Source organism: Trematomus bernacchii, unplaced genomic scaffold (assembly GCF_902827165.1).
Source record: "Trematomus bernacchii unplaced genomic scaffold, fTreBer1.1, whole genome shotgun sequence".
NCBI classification, from domain to species: domain Eukaryota; kingdom Metazoa; phylum Chordata; class Actinopteri; order Perciformes; family Nototheniidae; genus Trematomus; species Trematomus bernacchii.
In genome coordinates this window covers 4649281-4674928 of record NW_022987708.1, presented here as the reverse complement: position 1 = coordinate 4674928, position 25648 = coordinate 4649281, and the positions used below count along the sequence as shown (strand labels likewise).

Below are 25648 nucleotides of genomic sequence, written 5' to 3'. Positions count from 1 at the left end.
GGAATCGCCTGCAGAATGAGGCCTTGAAGGAGGTCTGGCAGTCAGTTTAAATCCTCCCTTCACCGTGCATAAGAAGTGGAATGCATCCGGCCTGCAGTGAGAGTCATTCTAGGAATGTTGCATCAGTAGGCCTAATAACTAAAAACATCACATCACTTAAGCTTAAAAGGTGCGCAAAAATCAAATGCATCATCTGCATTAATTGACTTTTATTTTATCGAATTGACACCTTAATTCCCTGCTTTTAATTTATTTTTAGCCTCATTTATTCCATTATCATTGTTTCAGTGTAAGCACAGTGGGCTCTCAGAACGAAATGAGCAGCGCCCCCTAACGTTCTCTGGCTGACACTGCACCTCACTGCAGACTGAGGCTCCTGGGCCCAGCGGTTAGTGAACACTTCTAATCCCAGAGAGCCGTTTCACACCCCTCTAAGTGAGCACTGCAACAATCACAACCGTAAATATTCACTTCTGTGTGAATGATTGCAGGATTTAAATCCAGAGGTGGGAGAAGTACTCAGATCTTGGTAAAAGTAGAAGTAGACTCTGTTACAAGTCTGCATTGCAAATGTTATTCAAATACAATAAAGTATTAGCATTAAAATATAATTGAAGTACCAAAAGTAAAGGTAGGCCTACTCATTATGCAGATTGGTCCTTTTCAGAATAATATGATACGTTTTGATTATAATTATTAATGCATTCATGTGTTATCAAGCTGGTAAAGGAGGATTTAATACTAATTACTTTATTCTCTGCTGGGTAGCATGTGAATTTAATCCAGGAGGAACTGAAGCTATTAAATAAATGTAATGGAGTAAAAGTACACGATTAACCTTTAAATTGTATACCAAGTATAGCAAATCAATCTCAAAATCATACTTAAGTACTGAGTAAATGTACTTAGTTGCTTTGCAGCACTGTTTGAATATATGTTGAGTGGTGGTGTAAAATGGGACTGAATGAGAGGGGATGGAAGTCCATGTTAAAGCAGCAGTGATGGATCACTACAGACGCCTTCTGATTTATTTTCTTCATGTCCATTTTTTCTTTATTCCCTGAAATCCTGGCTGACTCGTCATTTCTGGCTCATATTCTACATTTCTCTCCTCATCCGAATCAAACGGCTCTGTGCTCGGCCTGTCAGCCTGCAGTTTAGTGATGTAAAAAGAAAGGATAAAAAAGGAGGTCAGGCTGAGCCCGGCGGGATCAGGGCAGCTGCTCCCTGACCGGTCCCCCCAACACCTCCTGCACCCCCCAACCCCACCGTACACTGGCATTCAGCTGCAGAGTCATTAATAGGAAGTAATGATGTAGCCCAAGGTGCAGCATCGCCACACAACACGCAGCAGTGGGCATATTGTTGGCTGCATTATGAATCTGCTACTGTAAATGACACATCACTCAGACTGGTGATGTTTACAGTGCGGCTATTGATGCATTCATCTTATTGTCCAAATGTAGTAATAATGTGTAGTCGATACAGATACTCTATGGATAAATATCGTACACTGTTGATATATTTACTGTTTATGAGTGTTTTCTCTCAATTTTGTTTCATTTGTATTTAATGTGCAAGGCATTGTTAACTTTACATGCTGCTGTGACGAAAGAATTCCCAGATTGGGATCAATAAAGTAAATCTAATCTAATCTGAATATGTTAACCATCGTACATTCTCTATTTTATCAATATTAAAGTACATTATTAATATTAAAGGGTGGAGATGTCAATAGACCCCCGAAATGAAGGCTAAATTATGGTAAATAAGAATTTTTGAAAGTATTTTTCGGGATGCATTTTGAAAAAAAAAGTATCAATTCTACCATGACACAATAAACTGACCCTTAGATTTTTTTTTTTTTTTTTTTGCTCAGAACATGCGTTTCCATGCACCATCATTTTCATTTTCACACACAACATTCCCTCTTCTTCCAGGAACACACAGAAAACCCACCTCTGTCTCAGGTTATGATAATGTAATCGCGCCATAACGCACTTCATTGTCTGCCCAATTAGCTGAAACAATTATTACAACTTTGACTTTAATTACGTCTCAATTTGCCGCGCTGCTGTGTAACACTGCAGTGATTACAGCCCGTGGCCCCGGGCCTTCGGGGCCGCGCTGATTAGGACCTGTCAGCTGCTGCACGCGCAGGCAGCCATGCGTGATGTGCAACATGACCCGCTGTTGTTAAACCATGTCAACATATTAACCTGAATTCCCAAGTCATTATGGGCTGAATTGCCCACATAAAAAAAAAAATGTACACATATGTGTGCGTAATTGAAAGAAATAATGTTTTCTCAAGTCTATTAGCAGGGAGCGTGACGTCACTGAGAGTCCCAGGGCCTGTAGTTCAGACAACAGAAGATTCAATGAAAACCATGAATTGCAAACGAGCTGAAATACATGTTTATTATCAGATATTATGCTGGATTAGGAGAGTGATGCAGTAGCCTACTGTTATTAATATGATGTAATGTAACTACATTTACTCCAGGGCTGTTCTTATGTAAAAGATCAGGGTACTTGTTCTCTAACTGAGTATTTTCACATTATGATACTTTATATTTTTTCTCCGCCAGTCTGTGCTAAGCAAATAATGTATCTATTTTACTTATTTAGTTACTAGTAATTTAGTAGATTAATTTGCAGTTTCTTGATATTTGTATTGAAACACATTATGTTATGTTATAGGTTAAGCTACCTGGTATGTCAAGTAATTCAAATAAACCCTACTTTTACCAAGTGCAACATTAAAGTGATGAACACATAAATGCATCAAAAATCTTAAAATGTGAGTATTTTTAAAATATACTATGCTACTTGTACTTAAGTAATTAATTTGAGCACTTCTTCCACCAGTGTAACTATTAAATTGAATCTGATGAGTCATGGGATGATTACATGTAGGCCAACTGAAATAAAGAGGTTTGACAAGGCAGGCTGGTGTTTTGGGAAGGCCAAAAGGTTCATCTGAAGCACATTTGATCCTTGTCAAAATATATTGATTCATGTTCTTTCAGCAGACAGTTGATGTCTCCCTTAATTTCTGACTGGCCATCTGCACTGAGTGATGAGGGCGGACTCCTGTTCTCTGGAGGCCAACACATAATGTCAGGGATCAACACATCAGTTATGAAATATGAAAATGATCTTTTCCCATTAAATCTGAGATATGACACAACATTCTGTAACACTTTCTATGAAGTAAATGTCTATATTGAATTATAATTGGCTTATAAGACTGTATAACTATTGTATAAGCACTTAATATGTATAATGCTTTATATCAGCAGTAATAAAACATTACAACACATTGTATGACCTATAATGTCAAGTATCATATCACAAAATATTGCTGCTCACTTTTTCCTCTATACTAAAAGCAAACAATAAGGACTTGTAGTAACTTAGTTTCATGAAAATGCATTATGAAAGTGATTATAATGCATTATATAAAGGTCATAATGGTGGAATAATATTACACTATGGAAAGAAATGTCAGTGAGCTTTTTGGAAATGTTGTGACACTTGACCATATGTCATTGAAAAAACCTATACAAATGTGTTATGATAGTTTATAGAATTATGAATATTTATGAGTGCATGGATCTATTATTATACATAAACAGTTAACACATTATGTTAAGTCATAGAAGGTGCGACCCAAACCTCCCTCAATGATCATTTCTAAAAGATGATCAGTGATGTCAGAGTGTATGCATAATGCAGAGCAGATGCTCCTATATCTCCTATATAAAATATTTCATACTGTAGGTGCTTACAGATGAGGAGTGTCCGAGTCCCGGCTGCAGACTGGGCCTCAGGTTTCTTTTATGAATTTCCCCTCAGCCACAATCAGTGCAGCCGAGTTTCCTTTGGTGTATCCAGAGGTGAATAATTTATGGGAGGATAAAAGCGTTTTTGGTAGAGAGCTAGACAGTCAGACAGGAGAAGGAGGTTGCCTGGCTGGGAATCCCCCCCCCCCCCCCCCAATCCCCATCTCAACCCCTCCACCCCGCCCGCCCCGTGCCGCCTGGTGGCCTCGCACGGTGCTCCTCGGACGGCTGCTTGAAGTGCAAATCTGTGTTCCAACTTGTTCCCGGTGCCTGTCAGCATGTTTTCCTCTTGTCAGCAGCAGCAGTGTGGGCCCGTGTCACCCCCGCTCCGCCGCTGTAACAGGATCATTGACAGGCCAGTGACACTGCCCAACCACATAATGGAAAGCTATTGATTTTTCTCCTTTTTTCCCCCTTTTCTCACACAGGCAGTCTGTGGCACTTTTGGAATAGCTGGCAGAAGGACAGGTCATGATCAATGGCCCTGATCTCTGGACCGCTGCTGCCAAAAACACAGCACTGACAAAAAAGTCCTGCAGTTAATGCTCACTTTCTCAGGACACAGCGATTACATGTTAAGTTCTGATGGTTTGAAGTTGGGTTCTATGAGGTATTATCCGTATTCACTTTATTACACTGAAACATCTGAAAAGTTGACTTTAATTAAATGTATTATGTCAACAGATTTCACATAGGCCTAACTGAATTAGGTTGAAAGCAATAATATTAAGTTGAACACTATATTTTTTATTTAAACTAAATATTATTGCTTTCAACTAAACATTTAAATAAAGTCAACGTTTCAGTTTTTTCAGTGTACAGTAGATAGCGGTCAGAAGCATTAGCATGGGAGCTAAGCAGTGTTCTGCTGTGTGGACAGGGGGAATAGCTAAACTCGATATCAGTAAGCTATATTTAGAATATTTTCACAGGTTTACCTTGGTGTCAAAATGTCCTTTATGACAGCTGAACCCTTAATCCATGATCTTTACAAAACCACTATGACTCCATTGACAAAAATAGTCATTTAAAGTCGCAAAACAGTAGAGTTTCTGGTCTACCACTGCCTTGATCAGTTGGTTAGTTTGTGTGATTGTGACACTTTGGTAAATACAAACTAACCAGAGTAACTAAATAATATAGTACTCCATTTTGTTTCTCCAAATCAGGGCCGTGCTAAAAGCCATCTAATACTAACATCGGAGAAAAGTAAGAGAAAAATACAAAATACAAAGAAAAATACCTTTGACTATTCAAATAAAAAAAATCACTTTATTAGCTAATAAACAAAAATTCCAAAATCACAAAGTAATTCAGGTGTTCCAATGTTCCTTTTTTAATCAGCTAGATCAATAGCAAGTGCTACATGTGTGAATAACATGCAGGTTTTCTGTGGTGTGCATACAGGGTTGGCGTTTGCCATTTTAATGGAGCAATCTCCAGGGAGGAGCCCCCCCTTTGATACCCATAGCAGTGATAAGCATGCTTTGGCTGCCTACCATTGGACCCCCATGGCAGATGGCGAGTGAGGGTCCTGCAACAACACATTTCTTTATGTCGGCCTTGTCCCCTCTCTCTTCAGCCATTGGAATAATGAAAAGCCCAATTCTGGTCATGGCTAACTCAATCTCATTATAATCTCTCCTTTTTTATTCATTCGGCCCCTTGGGATGCTGTCTGCCAGCGATGTGGCTTTCAACCTCCAGAGAGAACATCTTTTGAAACAGCTAGGAGACCTAATGAAGTCACAGAGTGCCACAATTATTTCCCAAAGAAGGAGCATTAATGTACTTCAAAATTCCCTCCGGAGAGGCATGATGACAATTGGTTTGTACAGCTTTGATCGCTGCTTTAAATACTGCCCAAGATAAACTGCAGGGTTAGCCCCCTTTGCCACTGGTAAGTAGAAAACCCAGGAGTGGCTATCAAGCATTGGATACATCAAATACTGCGCCTGTAACGCTAAAAAGTGGAGTTTAAAATAGCACATAGCCCTAAAAGTACTTCCTGTTGGGAATAATGGCACAACATCATACAGGAATCTGCATGTTTCACCCTGAAGAATTGCAACAAATAAAATGTGTAGTAGGCAGGGGAATAGTTCATCATGAAAGGGTCAACTCCAGAGGATGCTAAAAGTAGTGTGTGCTCTATAGGGAGAGTAGAAACATTGTATATTAATAGAACTGTAGACAGGGAAGTAGATAAAGCACAGAGTATATAACATGATAAACACTAGACAACTTATATTGTCATTGATAAAATGCTCCAGAAATTCATATTGTTTTTATTTAGCAAAGAATGTGATTATGTTACAACCAAAGGATATCAATTTACTAAATTAGTGCCATTAGTATTATTGTTCCCCTGCTTTATGGTGATTAAGACGTTAAAGGTTCTTTAAAGCAAACACAAACATGGCGACTGTTGCTGCCCAAATCTTAAAATATCACTTCCTGTGCAGCACATTTTGTTCCCCTTAGAAGTCGTGCAAAAAAGATGTGTGAATTAGAATAAGAATGATCTTGACATCTGGCTTTGGCTTGCTGTTCTTTGTTCTCCCTATTAGCACTAGCATGCTAACTTGCTGTTTCAAAGTACAATGATATTTTCACATCTGTCCCATGGTTGCTGCCTGATCCCGGTCCAGGCCAATAAATTACGGATGTTACTTACAAACAGGCTTTGAAAATCTTGGAATGCAACTAAGGTACCATCATTCTCTCATAGAAATACCCTATAGAGTTCTGATTGTCATTATGTACAGTTTGTGTTTTAATGGACTTGCTCCTCAGCCTCAAATACATCCAGATGTTACAGAGCTGCAGCAGATTAACACCTCTTTACTCGTGTTGCTTTGAAATGCTTTGTTTCAACATGTGCTTCATTATGTTGCTGTATTATTCCTAACCTCACTGTTTGAATCTCTTACTTCCAGCAGAATCAGAATCTTTTTTTTATCCCGCAAGACATTGGGTTTTGTGACAATAAATGCCATGATATAAATAAATAGATAAAGATCCGCTATAAACAGTATATATATGTTACAAAAAGGGTCAATGAAAAAACTAGGAATTAAATAAGATGGCTAGAGTCACAAACAATGTATCCTTAAGTGCTTTTATTAACAGCCAAAATGCTGAAAGAACACAAAGTAACAAGGATCTACAGTCCAAAATAGAAAGAAAACAAACCTCAATATACAGTATATGTACAGGTCGAAGAAATATAACTGGTACCTCTCTGCTCTACAGCCACATCAGACTAACTCCAAAACACTTGTGGCCAGAGGTTTATATATGTTAAGCCCCTCCCCATAGGACAATCCACTATTTATACCCTTAATCACTGTTATTCTTATCTACAAACGTATTCAAAATGTAGTTCAAACTAATTAAACACAATAAATCAAATAGGTCAACATATTCTACATTTCTGACCACAGAAGCCTTAAACAATAACACTTTTACACTTGGAAGAAAATTGTCACCATGCTCCAATTGAACACACCACATACAGCTGTATCTTTTTATTTAATTTTGTTTTAATTTTTAATTTGTATTATTATTATTTGTTTAATCTCTCAAATTGTATCAGTGTCCTTTGCTGTGAAGCGCTTCGAGATTTGTCTTGGCAGATGAGAAGCGCTATATAAATTAAATTTATTATTTTATTATTATTATCTTTACTTTCAAATAAAACCACAAGTTAATAAATAAGAGTTGACATATCATTTATTGACATGTTATTAATTTAACACAGATATAGCAGCATATAACATCGTGACTTCAGTGTTTTGTCTTTCTTTGTTTCTCGTTGGCTCTCAACATTGATATTCCAAAAAATACAGCTTATTCTCTGGAACACTATTTTCACCTGACATTGAATGCCCAACACATTTGGCCACCATTTCTTCAAATTGAGTATTCTTTTGTCAGGCTGTTTGCTAGCGAACCACACAAGGCGAACCTTTAGTTAAACCTCTCCACAGAAACTGTAAATAATCTCTTCAATTTAACTAGAAGACATAATACACTGTAGATCTACCCTCAAACCAGTACAGCATATCTTCTTAAAACTGTTTTCTGGATGGGCCATGCTGTAATTTCCGAATCTACATCCAACTGTTGATGTAACTTATCAAATAATTACAAATAAATGCTTTCGTCTATCTAACTATTTAAGAACAATTCACTTTATCTAAAAGATAACATCTGCAGTAATTGTATCAGGATCTAAGCAATACTAAACTATCAAGCCTGAGTAGATTATTGTATAGAAATTGTAATATCTTAATAACGTGTATGTAAGGAAGCACTGCATGTCTACAATTTTAGAAAGCTGGATATTCCAAGAAAAATAGATAAATACATGTCATTACATTAGGTTATTAAAGCTAAATATTTATTTGATTTAGTATTTTTCTTCTTGCATGTTGGCTTTTTACTATAATAATTTGCATATCATTGGAGAAACATGATTGAATAACACAGACATTTATATATTTTTTAATGATGTTTTCTAATATGAAAATTGAAATCCTAAAATTGTAATATTCTACGAGTACGAAGTATTTATGATAATGGCGACATGTGAGTTGAGTCTTTTGGCGTCGACTCACCCTGTAGGTGCCGAAAAGAGGGTGAGAGAAGGACAAAGTGTATGACAACATGTCCTGGCAAAAGACAAAGTGCTATCTTCCAGTGACAAACCCTAAAAATTCTACACATTTCAAATGATTTGTCATCTTTTTACCTTGCATAGCCATTTCCCTGTCTGAACGTATGGAAGAGTCTCTGCATCCTACAAAACAAGCACCACATTTAGGAAGAAACATATGGAGGGCAGGTTATCGAAATGCAAAAAAAGTGGCCAGTGGTTTTATAGAATATTTCAATACATTCTTAGTCATAGCAGAAAAAAAGCAACTAATTTAGGTCCAAATCTTCAGGAACGCAGATCTGGATGTTGAACACTATGCTGTTAATAACGGGGACGTTTCCTTGTTATAAACAGAGTTTTCTCTATATCAAAAGATGTTATCGTGGCTATATTGAGAGGCTGTTTTCAGATGTTATGTTGCTGGTTGAAGGTTAAGCAGAACAAGCTGTCCGAACATCTTGAATGTCACTTTGATTAAGAGAGATGCTGCGTGTGATGCAGACACCGAGGTGAACTCCGACAGAGAACAGACTAATGACAGCCCTGTGTACACTGCTTAACAACACCTTATTTTATCTCCTCTCTAAAACTAAATGAGACATGAACTTAATTAAAAAGTGCAGGCTTTTTACATCTTGCCAATATAGGACTGGCAACGCTTCTATTACATTTTGTTGTTGTGATAAAACGTTTCTAAGGAAAACAATATTGAGTAAAGTTTCTGTCTTGTAATGAGAAATGTACCTTTTCTGACCTAAATTGTCTTAAAACATATTGTATGTTGGACTGTTAGAGGAGCTTGGGACTTCAGATGTTCATTGCCATGACAATAAGACCTATGAATCTTGAATTGAATCTTGAATAAAAAGTTACAATACATTCAGAAATGTTAATATTTTCTTCATTTCATAATGAATATGATTTCTCATAAAATGCTTATGACAAGGCACTTTTCTTTATGAGAAACACATGTTCTAAAGATTGCAGCTCTGCAGACCAGTTTCCATTGAAGAGATGTCTGCTGCCCATTGTTTTGTCTAACTTATCTAGCAGTCAACAGTGTTGTAGTCAAGTCACCAATTCACAAGTCCAAGTCACTCTCGAGTCACCACTCTTCGAGTCCGAGTCCAAGTCCGAGTCACCCAAGGAGTGTCCGAGTCGAGTCCGAGTCATCATTGCCTGTGTTCGAGTCCGAGTCCAAGTCCGAGTCACCCAAGGAGTGTCCGAGTCGAGTCCGAGTCATCATTGCCTGTGTTCGAGTCCGAGTCCAAGTCCGAGTCACCCAAGGAGTGTCCGAGTCGAGTCCGAGTCATCATTACCTGTTTTCGAGTCCGAGTCCAAGTCCGAGTCACCTAAGTAGAGTCCAAGTCAAGTCTGAGTCACAAGTCTTCATGTATTAATCTTCGTGGATATATGTGTTGAAATGTAGCTGCTCCTCTACATTGCTTTTATCCTATCATGTTATACTAATCTGTCTATTGAACTGCTGTGAAGCCAGTTTGGCTACAATTCTTGTAATAGTGCTATTGTAGTGATCACTAATTAACTAGGTTACATAATTCACTCATGGAACTACAGGTTGGGGGTATTGTTTCCGCACGGACACATATGTTGTTGGTACTTACGGGCCGTCTCCACGGCAGCGTTAAAAAATCTTGAAACGCTTCTGCCCATTCACTTTGAATGGGGTGACGTCACTTTTTTTCGCTTTCGCCGAAATGCATTGTGGGCAGGCGAGCGGAGATTCTCAGGATTTTCAAGATCCAAAGTTGAACAATGTTCAACTTTTGAGGCTGAGGTGGAAGCGTCAGCCAATCAAATCCCGTGTACGCAAATCTGACAGTTCAAGCTCTAGCCAATCAAACGGCGTGTATGCTGGGAGAGACATACCGCAGGTCATTTCCTCATATTCCAAAAAATGTAGGAGAAATTAGCGGTAGCGAATCAATCACCCGGTGCTTTATGACCAGACCTACCGGGATATAAACCGGAGGAGCCAGGCATGGAGGGAGGTGGCAGAGACAGTGGTATGTTTTCACCTGTTTGGGGAGTTTATATCCAGTTTACTTCGGGCTTTTTTGCTTCGTATGTCGCGGGCGGGAGATTCATGTGATTGGTTGCTCGCAAAAAATCCTCAAGCTTCAGATACGCCCACCTCCAAGATTTTTTTAACGCTGCCGTGGAGACGGCCCGTTACTGCGTGCCCTCCCTTTCTCTTTCCGGGCTGCGACCCGACAACATGTCCGTCTCTGCTGCTCATTAAAGTTCCCATTTGCACCTTCGATGCACCGCCTCCGACTCCTATCTCTCGGCACTACATTGGTGACCCCGACATAAGTCTCGCGAAGGATCCGAGACTGAACCGAACACGGCAAAAAACAAACACTGTTTTTCTCGAAATGCCGGAGATTTTTGGAGACGTCCATGGCTGCCACGTGCACACGGACTGAGGCTCGGTGCGCTCCACGGAATGGCTGAGGACGTCGCTCGCCATTCCCGCGACCTGCTGGGTATGGAGGAACCCGACTTCTACCTCATGGAGCTGTTTCTTCGGGACATGCGGCTGCATGTCCAGGCTGCGCTAGCTCACGCGGCTAGTGTTGAGCCCCAAGCTTTAGCCGAAGAAGCTAGCCGGTTCTTCCTGGCCGCCCGGCGATTTACCCCTGATGTGCTGGCCACTACACGCTGCAGCACCTTCCCTGGTGGGGGCACGCCGCCTAGCAGAGGCTCCGGGGCCGACGACGACAGTGACTAACGGCCGTCGAGAACGGCTAGCCACGACAGCTAATGGCTAGCAGCTAGCGGCTAATGACATCCATTGTTAGCCCCTTTTTTTTTTTCTTTTTTTTTGTGGTGCCGGAGAGGAGGTTCGATCAAGTCTGGTCGGCCTCGTGTGGATCCTCTCACAATTTCGCCCACCTGCTTTTGATCATGGACAGGACGACCCTTTTGAGTTTTTTCTGGTGCCTGAGAGGAGGTTCGACCATGTCTGGTCGGCCTCGTGTGGACCCTCTCGCTTTTTCACCACCTCGACGGCGGCTTTCGGACGTCGCCCATGCCTTCTTCGGCCCGTGGGTGTTGCGCTTCTGGACCCCGTCTCGCCTCGACTCTACGATTTCGGACGTCGCCCATGCCTTCATCGGCCCGTGGGTGGCGCGCTTCGGGACCCTGTCTGGCTTCTTCCCTCGCCTCGGCGGTTTCGGACGTCGCCCATGCCTTCATCGGCCCGTGGGTGGCGCGCTTCTGGACCCTGCCTGGCCTCTCCTCTAACCGCGGCTCACGGTTCGCCTCGACGGCGGCTTCGGACGGCGCCCCGTCTGGCCTCTCCCCTGTCCACGGCTCCTTCCTCCCGGGGACACGGCTCCTTCCTCCCGTGGACTTCGTACCCTCCGCCGCTGTGCCTTCGCCTGCGGCCGGGCAGCGCTCTTCCCTGCTGGGGTGCACCGGGATATTCACGACCGTCCCTACGTCGCAACACAGCGACCCTGCTTTCTGTGGCCCCCTGACGACGGCCCGTTCCGGCCCGCCCCCCACCACCTGGTGGGGATGCCCTCACCCTCGTTAGGGCCCCTACCCTCTCCTGCGGCTCCCTTCCGACGGCCCGTTCCATGGCCCGGCCCCGCCCTCCTCGGCCCCTGTGGTGCTTCCTCCCGGACGCGAGGATTGTGTCCATGGTTGAATTCTGGGGGGCTTGTGTAGTGATCACTAATTAACTAGGTTACATAATTCACTCATGGAACTACAGGTTGGGGGTATTGTTTCCGCACGGACACATATGTTGTTGGTACTTACTGCGTGCCCTCCCTTTCGCTTTCTCTTCTCTTCCCGGGCTGCGACCCGACAACATGTCCGTCTCTGCTGCTCATTAAAGTTCCCATTTGCACCTTCGATGCACCGCCTCCGACTCCTATCTCTCGGGACTACACTATACAAATATAAAGCTTATTACTAATATTAATATTATTATTATTGTAAATGACCTATAATATGTCTAACTATATTTAAAATTAGTTACCTTTTAGAGAAGTGATTATATTTGTATGCCAATATTTTCCTATGGTAAAGTTTTCATTTTGCACTTTTATTTTGATAGTAATAAGATCGGGACTTTTATTTTGAAGGAACCTTTACCGGTTAAATCGGTTTACTGATAAAGATTTAGCCCCAGAAAGCACATGGCTACTTAGCAAGCAAAATGACCATGTTAAGTAGCCATGTACTTTCGTGTTATCGGCTGAATCTTTATTTATTGATTACAGTAGATCACGTTACTCTGATGATAGTGTTCAAGTCTGAACTCGATCCTTAGAGTAATGCGTTACGGAGCCTTCTCTTCAATATTTTTTCCACATAACGAGCATTTTGCGCTGCTCTTTTCCAATGTGGAAGCAGAATGTGTGAAAGCATACAGCACGATGCGGGGTGTGTCTCTAGACATCTTTAGACTGGAATAGCGGGGCCCAGTACGTGAACTCGCCTCGCAGGTGCACACGCCAGGATAGAGGACATCAGACTCCAGAGAAAACTTGCTCGAGTCCGAGTCCAAGTCGGAGCGCCAATGTACAAGTCGAGTCAGAGTCATCGTGGGGGGAAAAATTCACGAGTCCGAGTCCAAGTCATCGTATGCGAGAATTCACGAGTCCGAGTCCGAGTCCAAGTCATCGTGCGCGAGAATTCACGAGTCCAAGTCCGAGTCGCGTCAATCAGTGGGCGAGTCCGAGTCGAGTCACGAGTCCCGAAAATCGGCACTCGAGTCCGACTCGAGTCCGAGTCCAGTACTCCATCTCTGGCAGTCAATATAGATCAATCTTATAAGCTTTCCTAGCTAAGTATAAGGCAAAGCACAACAGTAAAATATCCTATACATACATTTGTGCTAATTTAAACAGTTATATTAATATATAATTTTAAGTAATATATCAAGTCTAGTTCACTATATATTTCTAGGACTAATCTAAAACAATTTAGGGATTATTACATACAAACAATGTGCAAATTCAGGCAACTGGAGGTTCCAGATGGGTAGAACTCTACGTTGGATCTTGGTGCTCATGGGAAATCTGTACTTTGTGAAGACCCAAAACCTCCACCATCCCGGTCCCTGACTGAGGCACCCTGGTGTGCAGGAGGTGCCTCTGTAAATGCCTAATCCAATCCTCCTGGATAGACAGGGGGCCCTGGAAGACCAGGTCACAGAACCTGCAGAGGGAGGGGAGACCCGTCAGCTATTGTGCAATCATCTTCTCCCAGTGTGAGAAGTAAGCCATACTTGCTCATATTACTTTATTTCTATTCAGACTATAAAGCGATCTATCCAGCAGTTACATATTCCATATGTTCATGGATTGGCCAGGGGGGGGGGGGGGGGGGTCAGCAACATTTTCCATTATAACAAGTTAAAAAGTCTTCCCGCTGTCAGAAATGTATGTTTCCGGAAGAGGAGCGCCTTTGAAGTGCATTAGAGAACTCTAGAGAAGATTCTCTTCTAAAGAGTTGGTTAGTCTTCAGGCTTCTGTCAAACATATTGGGCCTGTGAACAAAAAGAGCCAATGCTTCCATGTTCACTATGTGAATGTAGAGGGATGGGATTGTACTTCTCTGAGAGTTAGGGTTAGGGTTAGGTCCATCACTGTTCCCAGCATGCCTCTGGGTCACTGGTCAGGTGGAAGATCAGACAAGCAAGGACTTCCATGTAGTACACTGTGTACACAATCTACTTACTTTGGTCTGCGTGAATTTTGACAGGGTAGCGTTTTCTTCAACCAAACTCAGATTGTGTGCACTTATCCGAAAAGGCAATCGCAACATTTGTGACCCTTCCGCTACGTAGTCTAGTTGGTAACAAATGAGGCTACTCAACCTTTTGACCATCATGAGTTCAACTCATAATGCACTGTATTTTGCCATATCTGTTAGTGTGAACGCACTCAGAACAGCAAGTATGCTCATGGGAATACAACAACGAACAGGCGTACTCGATGCTCTGCTGACGTTAACCTGTTAAGCCCTGAGCCTGTTTTTCAGGTCTCAGGCTCGAAAATGACATTCCCAGAACAAATGACCATATCTTCCCTTCTAAAAGGGTTAAATTAATCATCTTTATTCTCAAAGTAATGATAAACCTGTGAGTTGGATGTAGAAAAGTCAGAATCAATATAGATGTTTTTTATTTTAAAGAAAATTCAGATTTTACATAGTAAAAAACGGTAAATGATAGTGTCCGTCCAAAAATTCTTTTTTACTTATAGTGAAAACTACCCTTGGATGATGGGTTAGTAGACTAAAAGCTTTAGGAATCCAAAGTACAACATATAATAAGGCCTGCTTAAAAAACAGAGAAACAAAACCAAATAGCAGGATCAATGCGATACATCTGTCCATACCTGGTCCGGTAAGCGTTAGAGTGTGGAAGCTAATTTCGGCCCCTGGGTCTTTTCAATTTTTTAAGGGTATCAGATTTTGTTTGCCCCTAGATTCCAGGTCACCACTGGTTTTGGATGTAACTGAAAAGGATAGGAATGACAACTGGTCACTATTTTTGGTGTGCTGGGTTATCTATTTAATTGAAGGCCTACATATGAAATAGAGGTAGAAAGCACTCTCACTCACTCTTCGCTTAAAGAACCATGGTTAACCTTCAAATCTCTGTACCTGCAGGTGAGCGTGCATATCTCAGCATTTAAGGAGAGTAAAATCTTCTTCTTTAGCCCGGGCCTTGGCTTCTTCGGTTTATAATCATCGCCTAACAAGACAAAACAGTGGACTGCTTAATCTGAGGGCATGTATTAAGTGATCACTGACAAAAGGCATAAATAAATAATCCCAAATCCAACTATTGCATTTAATACTGATATTTACTATTCTAGTTAACATGCATTTGAGATGGGCTGATTTATCTAATGTCTGAAGCATTACTCACAAATATGAACCACTTGATTCATGTGCTCAAAACAGATATTTCATGTAGAGACACATTTGTTGTCATTTTGCATATCGTCAAAAATGTACCTGCATCTTGAAAAAGGGCAAACCTCTTCCTGTGTGCGTAGCCTCGAAGATGACCAGAAAGCCTGGGTAAAGTGTTATTAAACCGAATAGAAATGTCATCCGAATCACATTCATCTGAAAGATAGAACAGTGAGAAAGAAATATTAAACTCAAAGAGAGAAAGGCAAATGAGGAAACTCAAATTATGTGATTATACTATCTATTTGCTCTAGATCAGCCAAAGATAGACACTGCATTATTAAGGAGAAAAGCATTATGGGATAGTGTTTGAGTTCATGCAGTAATTTTATTATCAAGCAAACAGTTATTCCCAGTGTGCGCTAAAGTCTTCTTCCACCTGCTTTCATTCTAAGCAGCTGATTTGCACTCTCCTATTTGAAAAGTGTTCCTGTTAAAGTATAACACAATCTGGTGTCTTCGGGGGGGCTATGTTCACATACACCACCTCACGAGTGTCACAGAGAATTCATAAAAAACGTGAAAAAAATCACAGATGTGTTAGTCCTATGACAGAAATCTGGCAGAATGTGCTGTGAACCATTTCCTGTTAATGTGAACATTTGTGAAGAAGTTATCCCAAAAGATCTAACAAAATTAAAAAGTTAAAAACCTTTTTTAGCTTAAACAATGCTTAGAACAATTTCCTACCATTAGAAAAATGTCCATAAATATTGAGCAAAAATGAGGTTAATATCAATCTAACTTGCCAATGAAAATATAATCATATTATATTAACATTAACACCGTAATTATATGTTTTACCTTAAGTATTTAATCAGTTTCAGTACAGGAGAAATAAAGCCATCTTTGCGAGTACATTACAGATGTCACGGTAACACCATAATAACAGCAATAACCATACAATTTAGTTTAAAATAGAACTCAAAGAGTCCTTTCATTGTAAATCTGTATCTTTTATCTTATTTCTCTCAGAACCTGAATAAAAGTTGGATTTGGACAGACATTAAACACTGTTGTGAAAACACGGATGATGGGTTTCCAACTCCACATCAAGAGGACCTCATGATTTTTTAATATCAACTTCAAAAGCACTTTGGCGACATTCAGTGTTTTTTTTTTCTCCACATATCAAATGATTGTGGACTATTGTTTAACTGACCCCCACCTGCAGTTTATGTGTAATGAGATATTGAAAATGTGTAATAAAATATTGATGAACATCAGAGAACTGAAAGCTAGTGTATATACACAATTAATAGCAGACCCCCCAGCAATCGAACACAGCTAAAAATGTTTGATGTGTAGAAATCTCATATGAATGATCCAGCTGAGCAGCAGTGTACTTCCAAGAAAAAGCGGGGGTTCCTGAAATGCTTCATATATCTTGAAAGAGATTTGGCCAAAAATCAACAAAACGGGTACATAAATGCTGACATTTGTATACAATTTTAGGATTCATTTACTTCTTAACTTCCTTCACCTTTTAAAAATACACTTGCAGAGACTTGAAATGTACCTAGGATGCTTTCCAATTAAGCTAAAGGGGCCCTCTTTTTCTCAAGTGTGTCTCTACTGTGACATGTCTCCATGTTTAATGTTCAAAAAGCTCTTTATTTTTCTCATACTGCCTGTGCTGCAGCACCTCTGTTCACCCTCTGTCTGAAACCAGAGCCCAGTCTGCTCTGATTGGTTAGCTGGCCAGCTCTGTGGTGATTGGTGAACCTCTTCGAGATATCCCGCCCCAAAGCCAATCACGTACAATGTTTTGGAGCGCTAGCCAATAGCAGTGTGAGTGTTACATATAGATGTCATTATGTTACGGAAGTAAACAATGGAGGCGTTTTAGGCACCTGGATACAGAACTGGATACAGCGTGGAGGCAGGACCCTGTTCGTTCCTATGACAGTTGGGATTTTAACCTTTGCAGACCATTTACACACTACTGGAAAGGGGAAACCCAAAAAAGCATAATAGGGCCTCTTTAAGTTACTTTATGTACAATAGTGCTGGGCTTATAATATAAAACCACCAAAGTTGAAGATGTATCTTTACCGTGAACCCATTTTGGTTCCACACTGGTGATCTGGGTCTCCTCCATGTAATCTTTGGTCAGATCATAGAGCTCCCTGGTTCCATAAGCTTCCTGGTTGTGTCTCGCTGTGAGCTGCATACGTTCCTGTCTCATCTTGAGAAGACCAACTAAAGTGCTGGAAGAGGCCTTGGTGTCTAGTTGTGCTTCAGCCTCTGCGTCCTGTTTTGGTACGAAGCTGTCCAGCATGAGAGCGGGGCTCCTCGTTTCATGCTGGGTCTTCAGTGGGATGCCCATGTGCATCAGGACCAGACTATTGCTGCTGATTAACTTCTGAGAGACAAAGGGTGGTGGGGGGGGCTGGTTCTGGAGGATGTTCTGATGTTCCCTTTTGTCCTGCAGCAGTTCATTTAAGATGGACAGTGGAGACTTGCTGGTGCTGGTTGCACTCCTACCAATTTGTTTCAGGTGTCCCCTCACATGGTTGGAGAGGCCGGTCTTAGTATCAAACCACCCGCAGCACAGCGGACATGTGTGCTCTCCTTTGGTTTCTGGCTTTACAGCTGCAAGATCAGATGACATTTGTCAGAAAATAGCAACACAACATGATATGTTGATAATAGATCACTTATTAATGCACATGCCCACTAGAGTCTCACATACCCAAAAGTAAATTCGAAGTGGCTCTAATATTTCTGTTTATCATAACAAAATCCTATGACAATGTGAAAGCAATGTGACAGTGTAAAAGCGGTTGCTCATTGCATCTTTATAAGACTTTTATGGAGCTTTATAGTCAATTTTAGCTCATTGTTAGCTGTTTAGCTGTACAGTAAGAAAGCTTTTTTATAAACTAGTCGTGATTGACCTGCTCAGCACGAAACGGTACATAAACTGTTAGAAACTAACTGGTGAACAAAGTGGAACATTCAGCAGATTAAGATCCGGATATATACATTGTACAGAAATATAAACGCAACACTTTAGTTTTTGCTCCCATTTTTCATGGGCTGAAATCAAAGATCTAAGTCTTTTTCTATGAACACAACATTTTTCTTGTTTAATACTTTCTGTACTTCTAAAATAAAGACATTGGAGGATCTGAGTGACTTGTAGGGTTATACCATGAAAGGCAGTCATTGATGAACAGTATGTCGGGGACAGGTTATGTAAAGCCTCGTAAATCTTTAAAAGTGCTTTAAAATAAATTCTGAAAGACCTGTAACCAGTGCAGTGATGCCAGCACAGGGAAATGTGATCCCTTTTTTGGGGTTTGTTAAAATCCTGGCCGCAGCATTCTGATAATGCACAGCCCCGTGTTGCAAGGAAAACATCCCAGTTCTCGCATGGCCTGCATATTTAACTGACATGTCACCCATTGAAGTTCCTGCCAATATCCAGCAACTTTTCAAGTTCCTGCCAATATCCAGCAACTTGGCACAGCCATTGAAGAGGAGTGGACCAACATTCCACAGACCACAATCAACAACCTGATCAATTATTGTGACCAGGCACACCTGTGCAATAATCATGAGGTCTAATCAGAATCTGGATATGCCACACCTGTCAGGTGGATGGATTATCTCGGCAAAGGAGACGTTTTTTCAAATTTGTGAATTTCAAGTCTTGAATTTTCAACCTTTTATAATATCTTTACATGCCAAAAGCGGCATTTTGAGGTTTAGGGTTGTAAATAACAACAAAGATTTTAAGGTAGCATCTGCGAGGCTGCTTTAAGCTTAATGCTGCAAGTATGCATTCAGATATGCCCACAATGACATTGCTTCACCATATTAGCTTAACATATTAGTTACAATTCAGGACGGAAGTGAATGTTCTGTACCAAATCTCATGGCAAACTAAACAAAGGATGTCTAGACATTTCACTTAAAAAAATGTGTTGTGTTACCTTTTCTAATTTTCCTCATGGCACAGGGGATCCTTCTGCGTATCCGTGGCTGATGGTCGTGCAGTGCCACCTGCTCTGGTGAAACCATGTGTCGAGCGTTATAGCTCAAGCCGACTCGGTGCAGGTGCCCTCGCACGTGATTGGACAGGCCCACCCCGGACTCGAACATGGCGGGGCAGTACGGACAGGGCTTGTGTTCCACCCCCGGTGAGGGCAAAACATCAACGCTGTCACTTACAGACATGCAAGGCGACTCTGGGGAATCATCACACACTGTGCTTTCAATGTACTCCTCTTTGATTACCAGCTGCTCTATGTCACTACAGTCGTCATCTCCATCCTCTTCATTCTTGTACACATGCAGGCTTTGGTCTTTGTCTGAGAACCTCTGCCTCTTTGTGAAATACCTCCGAGCATACGGGTTCCTCACATTCTGGCTTTCTAAGAAGCTGCCTGTAGCTGCACTGCTGTCATCACTGGAGTTCTCCCTGCCCTCACAGCCTTTCTCTAACTCCTCATCTGCTGCACACCGTTTCCTGAGCCTCTGGCAAAGCTTTGTCGATATATTACCGTTCATGTTGTCAATAGTGCTATGCAAGGGTGTTGACATTTTTCTTATTGACAGAGAATTTTGGTTTGCTCGCGGTTGTAAACTCACGTTTTTGGGGTGGTTCTCGCCATCCTGACAGAACATCTGGTCTAATTTAAGATTTCTGGCTGATGGTAAAAAATCAGCGGTCGCAGGACGGTTTGCCTGCTTTGAGCTGCCAAAAGCCTCGCAGTCATTGTTTTCAGAGTCTTTTTTCACATAGGTGAGATCAGTTGCCACATCTACATTTTGCTGTTGGAGTAGTTTTCCATGCCTATCGACCCTCCACAAAGACGGCGAAAGCATGTTTTTAGAGCAGCACTGAAACTGAGGAGGATTTACAGTTTTGTCGCTGGACTTTTGAATGTAAATGCCCTCTGTTGTACTGGAGCGGTTGGGAAAATGGGCCGTTTCTCCGAGAGTCAAGAGATTTGGTTTAGACATGGCGATTTTGGGCTTGTTTGCAACCTTTTTATAATCGCCATAGTTTGAACGCAGATGCTTCAGCTCGGAACATCTTTCAATTATTACTTTGTTTCTGCTTGTGAAAAAACTCATTCTACGCTGAACATGGTCCACTTCCTGTGCATCATCATTATGAGTCATTTTCCTGTACTTAGGCTGGTGTGTGTCGAGGTGTGCGACATGTATGTGTGCTTCAAGTGCCTGCTGTGTCAGAGTAATGTAGTTACACTCCTCACAGAAGTAGTAGTGCTTCAGATTATCATGCGTTCTGGCATGCTGGACAGAGATTTTAGGGCAATTACAGCCGAACACACACCGAGGGCACTGCACTTTGGTGCCCCGGTCTGCGGATTCAGTGTTTTTGAGACCTTTGATTTCCTTCATACGTTTTTCCAGTCTGTCTTGGTGAATAATGATGTGCCTCATGAGGGAGTTGCTATCACAGAACAAACGCCCACATTCCCTGCATATAAAGGGCTGAGAGACACCCTCACTCTTCACCTGATTATGCTTGCCTAAATGATACATCATATGTCTATGGAAATGTATTTTTTCCTTGAAATTAACATTGCATAGCGTGCATGAAAAGAAAAGTGTCTCTTGTTCCACTTGTTCTTTCTTCAGCTGTTCCACTTTTGAACTGAAATTGTCTTCATCTTCAGGGTAATTTCCCTCATTACAGCCTTCCTGCGCTGTGCTATAAATATGGCGTTTGGAGTCTGAAGCTGTGCTTGGAGAACTGCCTTTGAGTGGCACGCTGGAATATCTAATATCAGATTGAGTACACGAAGAATCGTCTTTGTTGGCAGTGTCAACATTTCCCAAATCATTGACACTGGTGAAACAGAAGCGTCTGTATGTGTGATTTAAGCTGTTGTTAACCTTTTCCAGAGAGCCTGACATGCTTTTTACATGTGTATTGTGCTTGCTGTCCCTCTGGTGCATCACTTTGGTCTCCAGCCTTCTGTCATTGTGTGAGAAGCACTCTCTCTCTGAATCCCATCTGATTACTTTAGCGTCGTCATAATCATCCGAGGAGCTTTCTGACCATTCTACGTCCCGTCGAGATCTTGTTTTCATTGTCTGTTTTGTCAAAGGTTGGCTAATGTGCATTTCCTCGCCGCTGTCTGCACCTGACAGCGTGGAACAGGCCAGTTTGGACTCATTCTCCTCCGAGTGAGACGATGGCGTGTTGACACCTGGCTGTGTGGCCGGGGTTTTTTCGACGGGCCCCGCTGTGTTCTTCCAAGCGTCTGATTGAAGCTCACTAGGTGGTGGTAACACCTCGGGGCTCGTGTCCTTCTCCGCTTGCCACGCGGCATCCAGGACATTGTTGGATAAAATAGTGCCTTTGTTCAGGACACAGTGTACCTCTGAGGTGGGGTGTGAACCAGGTCCATTAACAAGTGCTCCTGAAGGCAATGAATTGCCTGCATGGGGAACAGCAGGGACACTGCTGTATACAAATGGATTCGGCTGGGTTCCATTTAAAGGGTTTTCGTGTTCATCTGAGGACAGACCTGCAGCATTGTTCTTCAGGGACAATGTGTGACACTGTAATGGCTCCTGAGTACGACCTGGGCTGTCACACACCGACTCCACGTCTTTGTCCTCTTGTGCATTTGGCTTCAGATCTGACATAGTGGCAATACTTTCTGAAATATAAAAGAAAATTATTAAATGAACTCTTTATTTCTAATCATTACAAGCAAGCTCAGTAACGCAAACAACGTCTTATGATAAAAAATAATATTATTCTTCATTGGTAGAGCTCCTTGCATGCAACACAAAGTGTTTTACAACAAGGGAACAATGGACATAAAAAATACATAAAAACAGGGATAGAATGCCAGGTTAAAGGAAAATACAATGGGAATAAAACCCACTTGATAATAATAGTGAAAATAAAATTAAGATGAAATAGAATACTTAGACAGAACAACATAAACCTACTGAATAATAATAATAATACATATACATAAAAAGTTAAATACATAACAAATCTGTACCCAGCATGCACATCAATACACACGGCAGCAGCACTAAAGTTCTACCAGCATAATATTCATTTTATTTTGGTATTCAACCATCCGAAGATAGTTTGAAGAAAAAACAAAGCACATACAAATTACAAAACTAAACACTGTTGCACAACACATAAAGTAGTTCACTTTTCTCATGCATGCTGATCATTTGGCTCAGTTAAAAAAGTATTTTCCTCCATAAAATGAGAGTGGTTTTATTCCGTGCTGCATTATGATTTTCCAACACCCTCTTTCGCCACTTCTATTCACAACAAACCCCGCTGTTAGCCCTGAATACCCTGGCGAGGATGCTTAATTATGTGAGGGTTCCTCTGGGACGCAACCTTCCTGCGTCTCCACCTCAAGTTCTCAGTCGTCTGCTAAAATTGACCAATTTCCATGGGAACAAAGTACACCTCCGATGAGATCATATTGCGTCTTATCACTCTGTGATGGTGCCAACACGGAGCCCAGCATGAGACTGTTGTTACTTGAATCCTGACAAATTGGCAGGCACACAATCTGTTTAAAACACAAACAAAGACCCGCACAAAGAAGACATATGCCTTCGCAATCAGGGTTGGGAGGGTTACTTTAAATATGTAATCTGTTACAATAACTAGTTACATGTAATCAGTAACCTAACCTATGTATCAAAGTATAAATGTTATGTAACCTGATTACTTCCTGTTACTTTTGATTATAAATAACAATAAGATGATTTTTACGTTAAGTGTGTGTAACAATATAACCTTAGAAAAGAAGAAACCAAGATATTTCATGTCAAACATGTAGTAACAGTAATAGTTTAAAAAATGCTGTTTAAGCTTAATACATGAATCAAAAGCAAGCTGCATTTTTTGTTTAATAAATCAGGTGTTCATCCACTGCATTAAGATATAAATGTATTTAAAATAAAGAAGAATTAAAGTAGCCCAAATACAAGCCATAAAGAAAATTCATTCAGCACGTCTACCTGTAATATATATCAACCTTTATTTCAAAAAGTACTGTAATACTTTAATCATGCTAGTAATATCTATTTTTTATGTAACAGTAATCTGATTACTTATTTTTATGTTATTGTAATCAAATACAGTTACCTTTTTTGATATCCTGATTACATAAACTCATTACATGTAAACTGTAACTCCCCAACCCTGTTTCTTCCCTAATTATACTATGAACTATTACATTGGTTATTAAATAGGATCATATTAAGGATTAAATTAAACATGTGTATGCTACATCTTATAACAGATTACACCCTGCAGTCCAGAGCTGATTTATTTCTAAACGTATGCTCTGTGGATTTGACATCCAGGGTGGCTCTCTCTACAGGAAGCTGTGTTGCTAACGAAGTGGTAAATTCAGTGTTAATGAGTGGCTTCACTGTTACCACCTCAGAGGTAAAACCTTCCAAGCTCCATATTCTCCCCATCTGTTGTGGTGTAAGAGGTTGGAGGGGAGAACAGACGCTCTCCATTTAAAACCGACTTCACTGTTACCCCCAAACGGCAGGGTGGCAAAACCATCAAAATATCTTGGTTGGAATTGTGTAAGCCTCATTAGCAGCCAACTCACACAACCCGCGTCTATATATAACGAACGCGGGTTCAACAGAAATGTAATTTTTATGAATTTATTTGCCTCTATTTACTTCATTTAGTCAATGTTAAAAGGCTGACTTTGCCTTGCCTGGAGATATTTACAGGGATTATGAGCTTTAATGCCGTTAAGCTGTATGCACAGATCAATCTGCGATGAGCCGTGCTAACCTTGCCTGCTACGTTCCCCAAACACTCGCCTCCTTTTCAGTTTGGTAAATGAGATTTATGGGCGCCTCATCATCATTGTGCTCTGTTAGACAATAGAAAGCAAACAATCATTAGTGCGAATGCTGTTTACAGCATTCCACTATAGTTCTTCAAATCTTTAATCTACTTCTTCTTATTAGTGTGAATGCTGTGCAATTCAACTTGCCGTTGAATAACTTCAGCCTACTTTCAGCTACAGAAACCATTCAAATATCAAAATGTTCAGCCTTTTCAGCACATGATGGGAAACTTTCAACTTTTTCCAAATATGTTGCACTTTTTGAAATATTCAGCTTTTTAAACTCTTTTTTTAACATGTAACTCAATGGGAGGAACCTTCAAATCCTCTTTTAACTACAACGTGCGCCAAATGCTACTCCTTCCACATACTTTCAGCTAGAGACTTCATTCCAACTTTAAAATGATCACAAGACATTCAAATATAAAACTTGTATTCAGATTTTTTCATATCTTTTACACTTTTTGAGATATTTAACTTAGTTTGGAGCTTGGTAAAGAGGCCTTCTTCAGATTTTAACATATATACATACTAGGGGTGTAACGGTATACGTATTCGTACTGAAATTATTCGGTATGGGCCCTTCGGTTCGGTACACGTGTGTACCGAAGTGTACCGAACGAATATAACGTTAAACGTAAAAAATTGAGAACGTGAACAACTTTTTGGAAGTAATCTCAGGTGCTGCGTCGCAGCGTTCAGTGTAATTTGCTCACATTGGGTTCAACGCGTCATAGAGCGACCAAGTCATTTCATTGGACGAGAGGCATACTATGAGAGCTGGTCACAGGGATGCGTTCAAATTTAGTCAGTAATTTGAGGAACTGTCGAAATGCCGAACGCAGATAAAGTTGAGCTCGAAAATCCTCCAGCATCATTGAAGTCTCCGGTTTGGGAACATTTTGGTTTCGCAGTTACGTACAAGGATGACGGACAAAGACAGGTGGACCGAACCAAAGCTGTTTGTCGGCATTGTTCAACTAAAATTGGTTACGTTAATGCTGCACCTTAATGTTTATTTTATTATATTTTGTATTTATTTGAGTGAATATTCACAGTTTAATAATAATTAAAAACCCCCAAAAATTATTTTATGTTTTGTGATAATTTTTTCTGCTGTACCGAAAACGTACCGAACCGTGACCTAAAAACCGAGGTACGTACCGAACCGAAATGTTTGTGAACCGTTACACCCCTAATACATACATATATTTTTTTTAACTTGCCATAATTCCCAAACCCTACACTCCTGAGACATAATTGTTCATGAAAAACGTAGGAAAACCTCTCCTAGATTGGAAAATAATAAAGAATTAC

The 25648-nt window shown here is 40.8% G+C and overlaps 1 protein-coding gene across 3 annotated transcripts in view; it reads right to left on the bottom strand.

Annotated features, from left to right (window-relative positions):
* Positions 1-6954: 6954 nt before the first annotated feature.
* The window catches only part of znf644b (zinc finger protein 644b), a 35852-nt gene continuing 17158 nt past the window's right edge, over positions 6955-25648 (bottom strand). Inside the window, exons 3-8 of one of the 3 annotated variants that reach the window (XM_034140847.1) lie at positions 19418-22126; positions 17532-18071; positions 15519-15632; positions 15162-15252; positions 13493-13709; positions 6955-8651 (exon numbers count right to left, since the gene is read on the bottom strand). In XM_034140847.1, coding sequence (XP_033996738.1) covers positions 13541-13709; positions 15162-15252; positions 15519-15632; positions 17532-18071; positions 19418-22112 — 3609 coding nt within the window. In that variant the 5' untranslated portion in view covers positions 22113-22126 and the 3' untranslated portion in view covers positions 6955-8651; positions 13493-13540. Of the gene's footprint in view, positions 8652-13240; positions 13710-15161; positions 15253-15518; positions 15633-17531; positions 18072-19417; positions 22127-25648 lie in introns of those variants that run through there. The other 2 variants (XM_034140848.1, XM_034140850.1) reach the window with 2 other exon arrangements.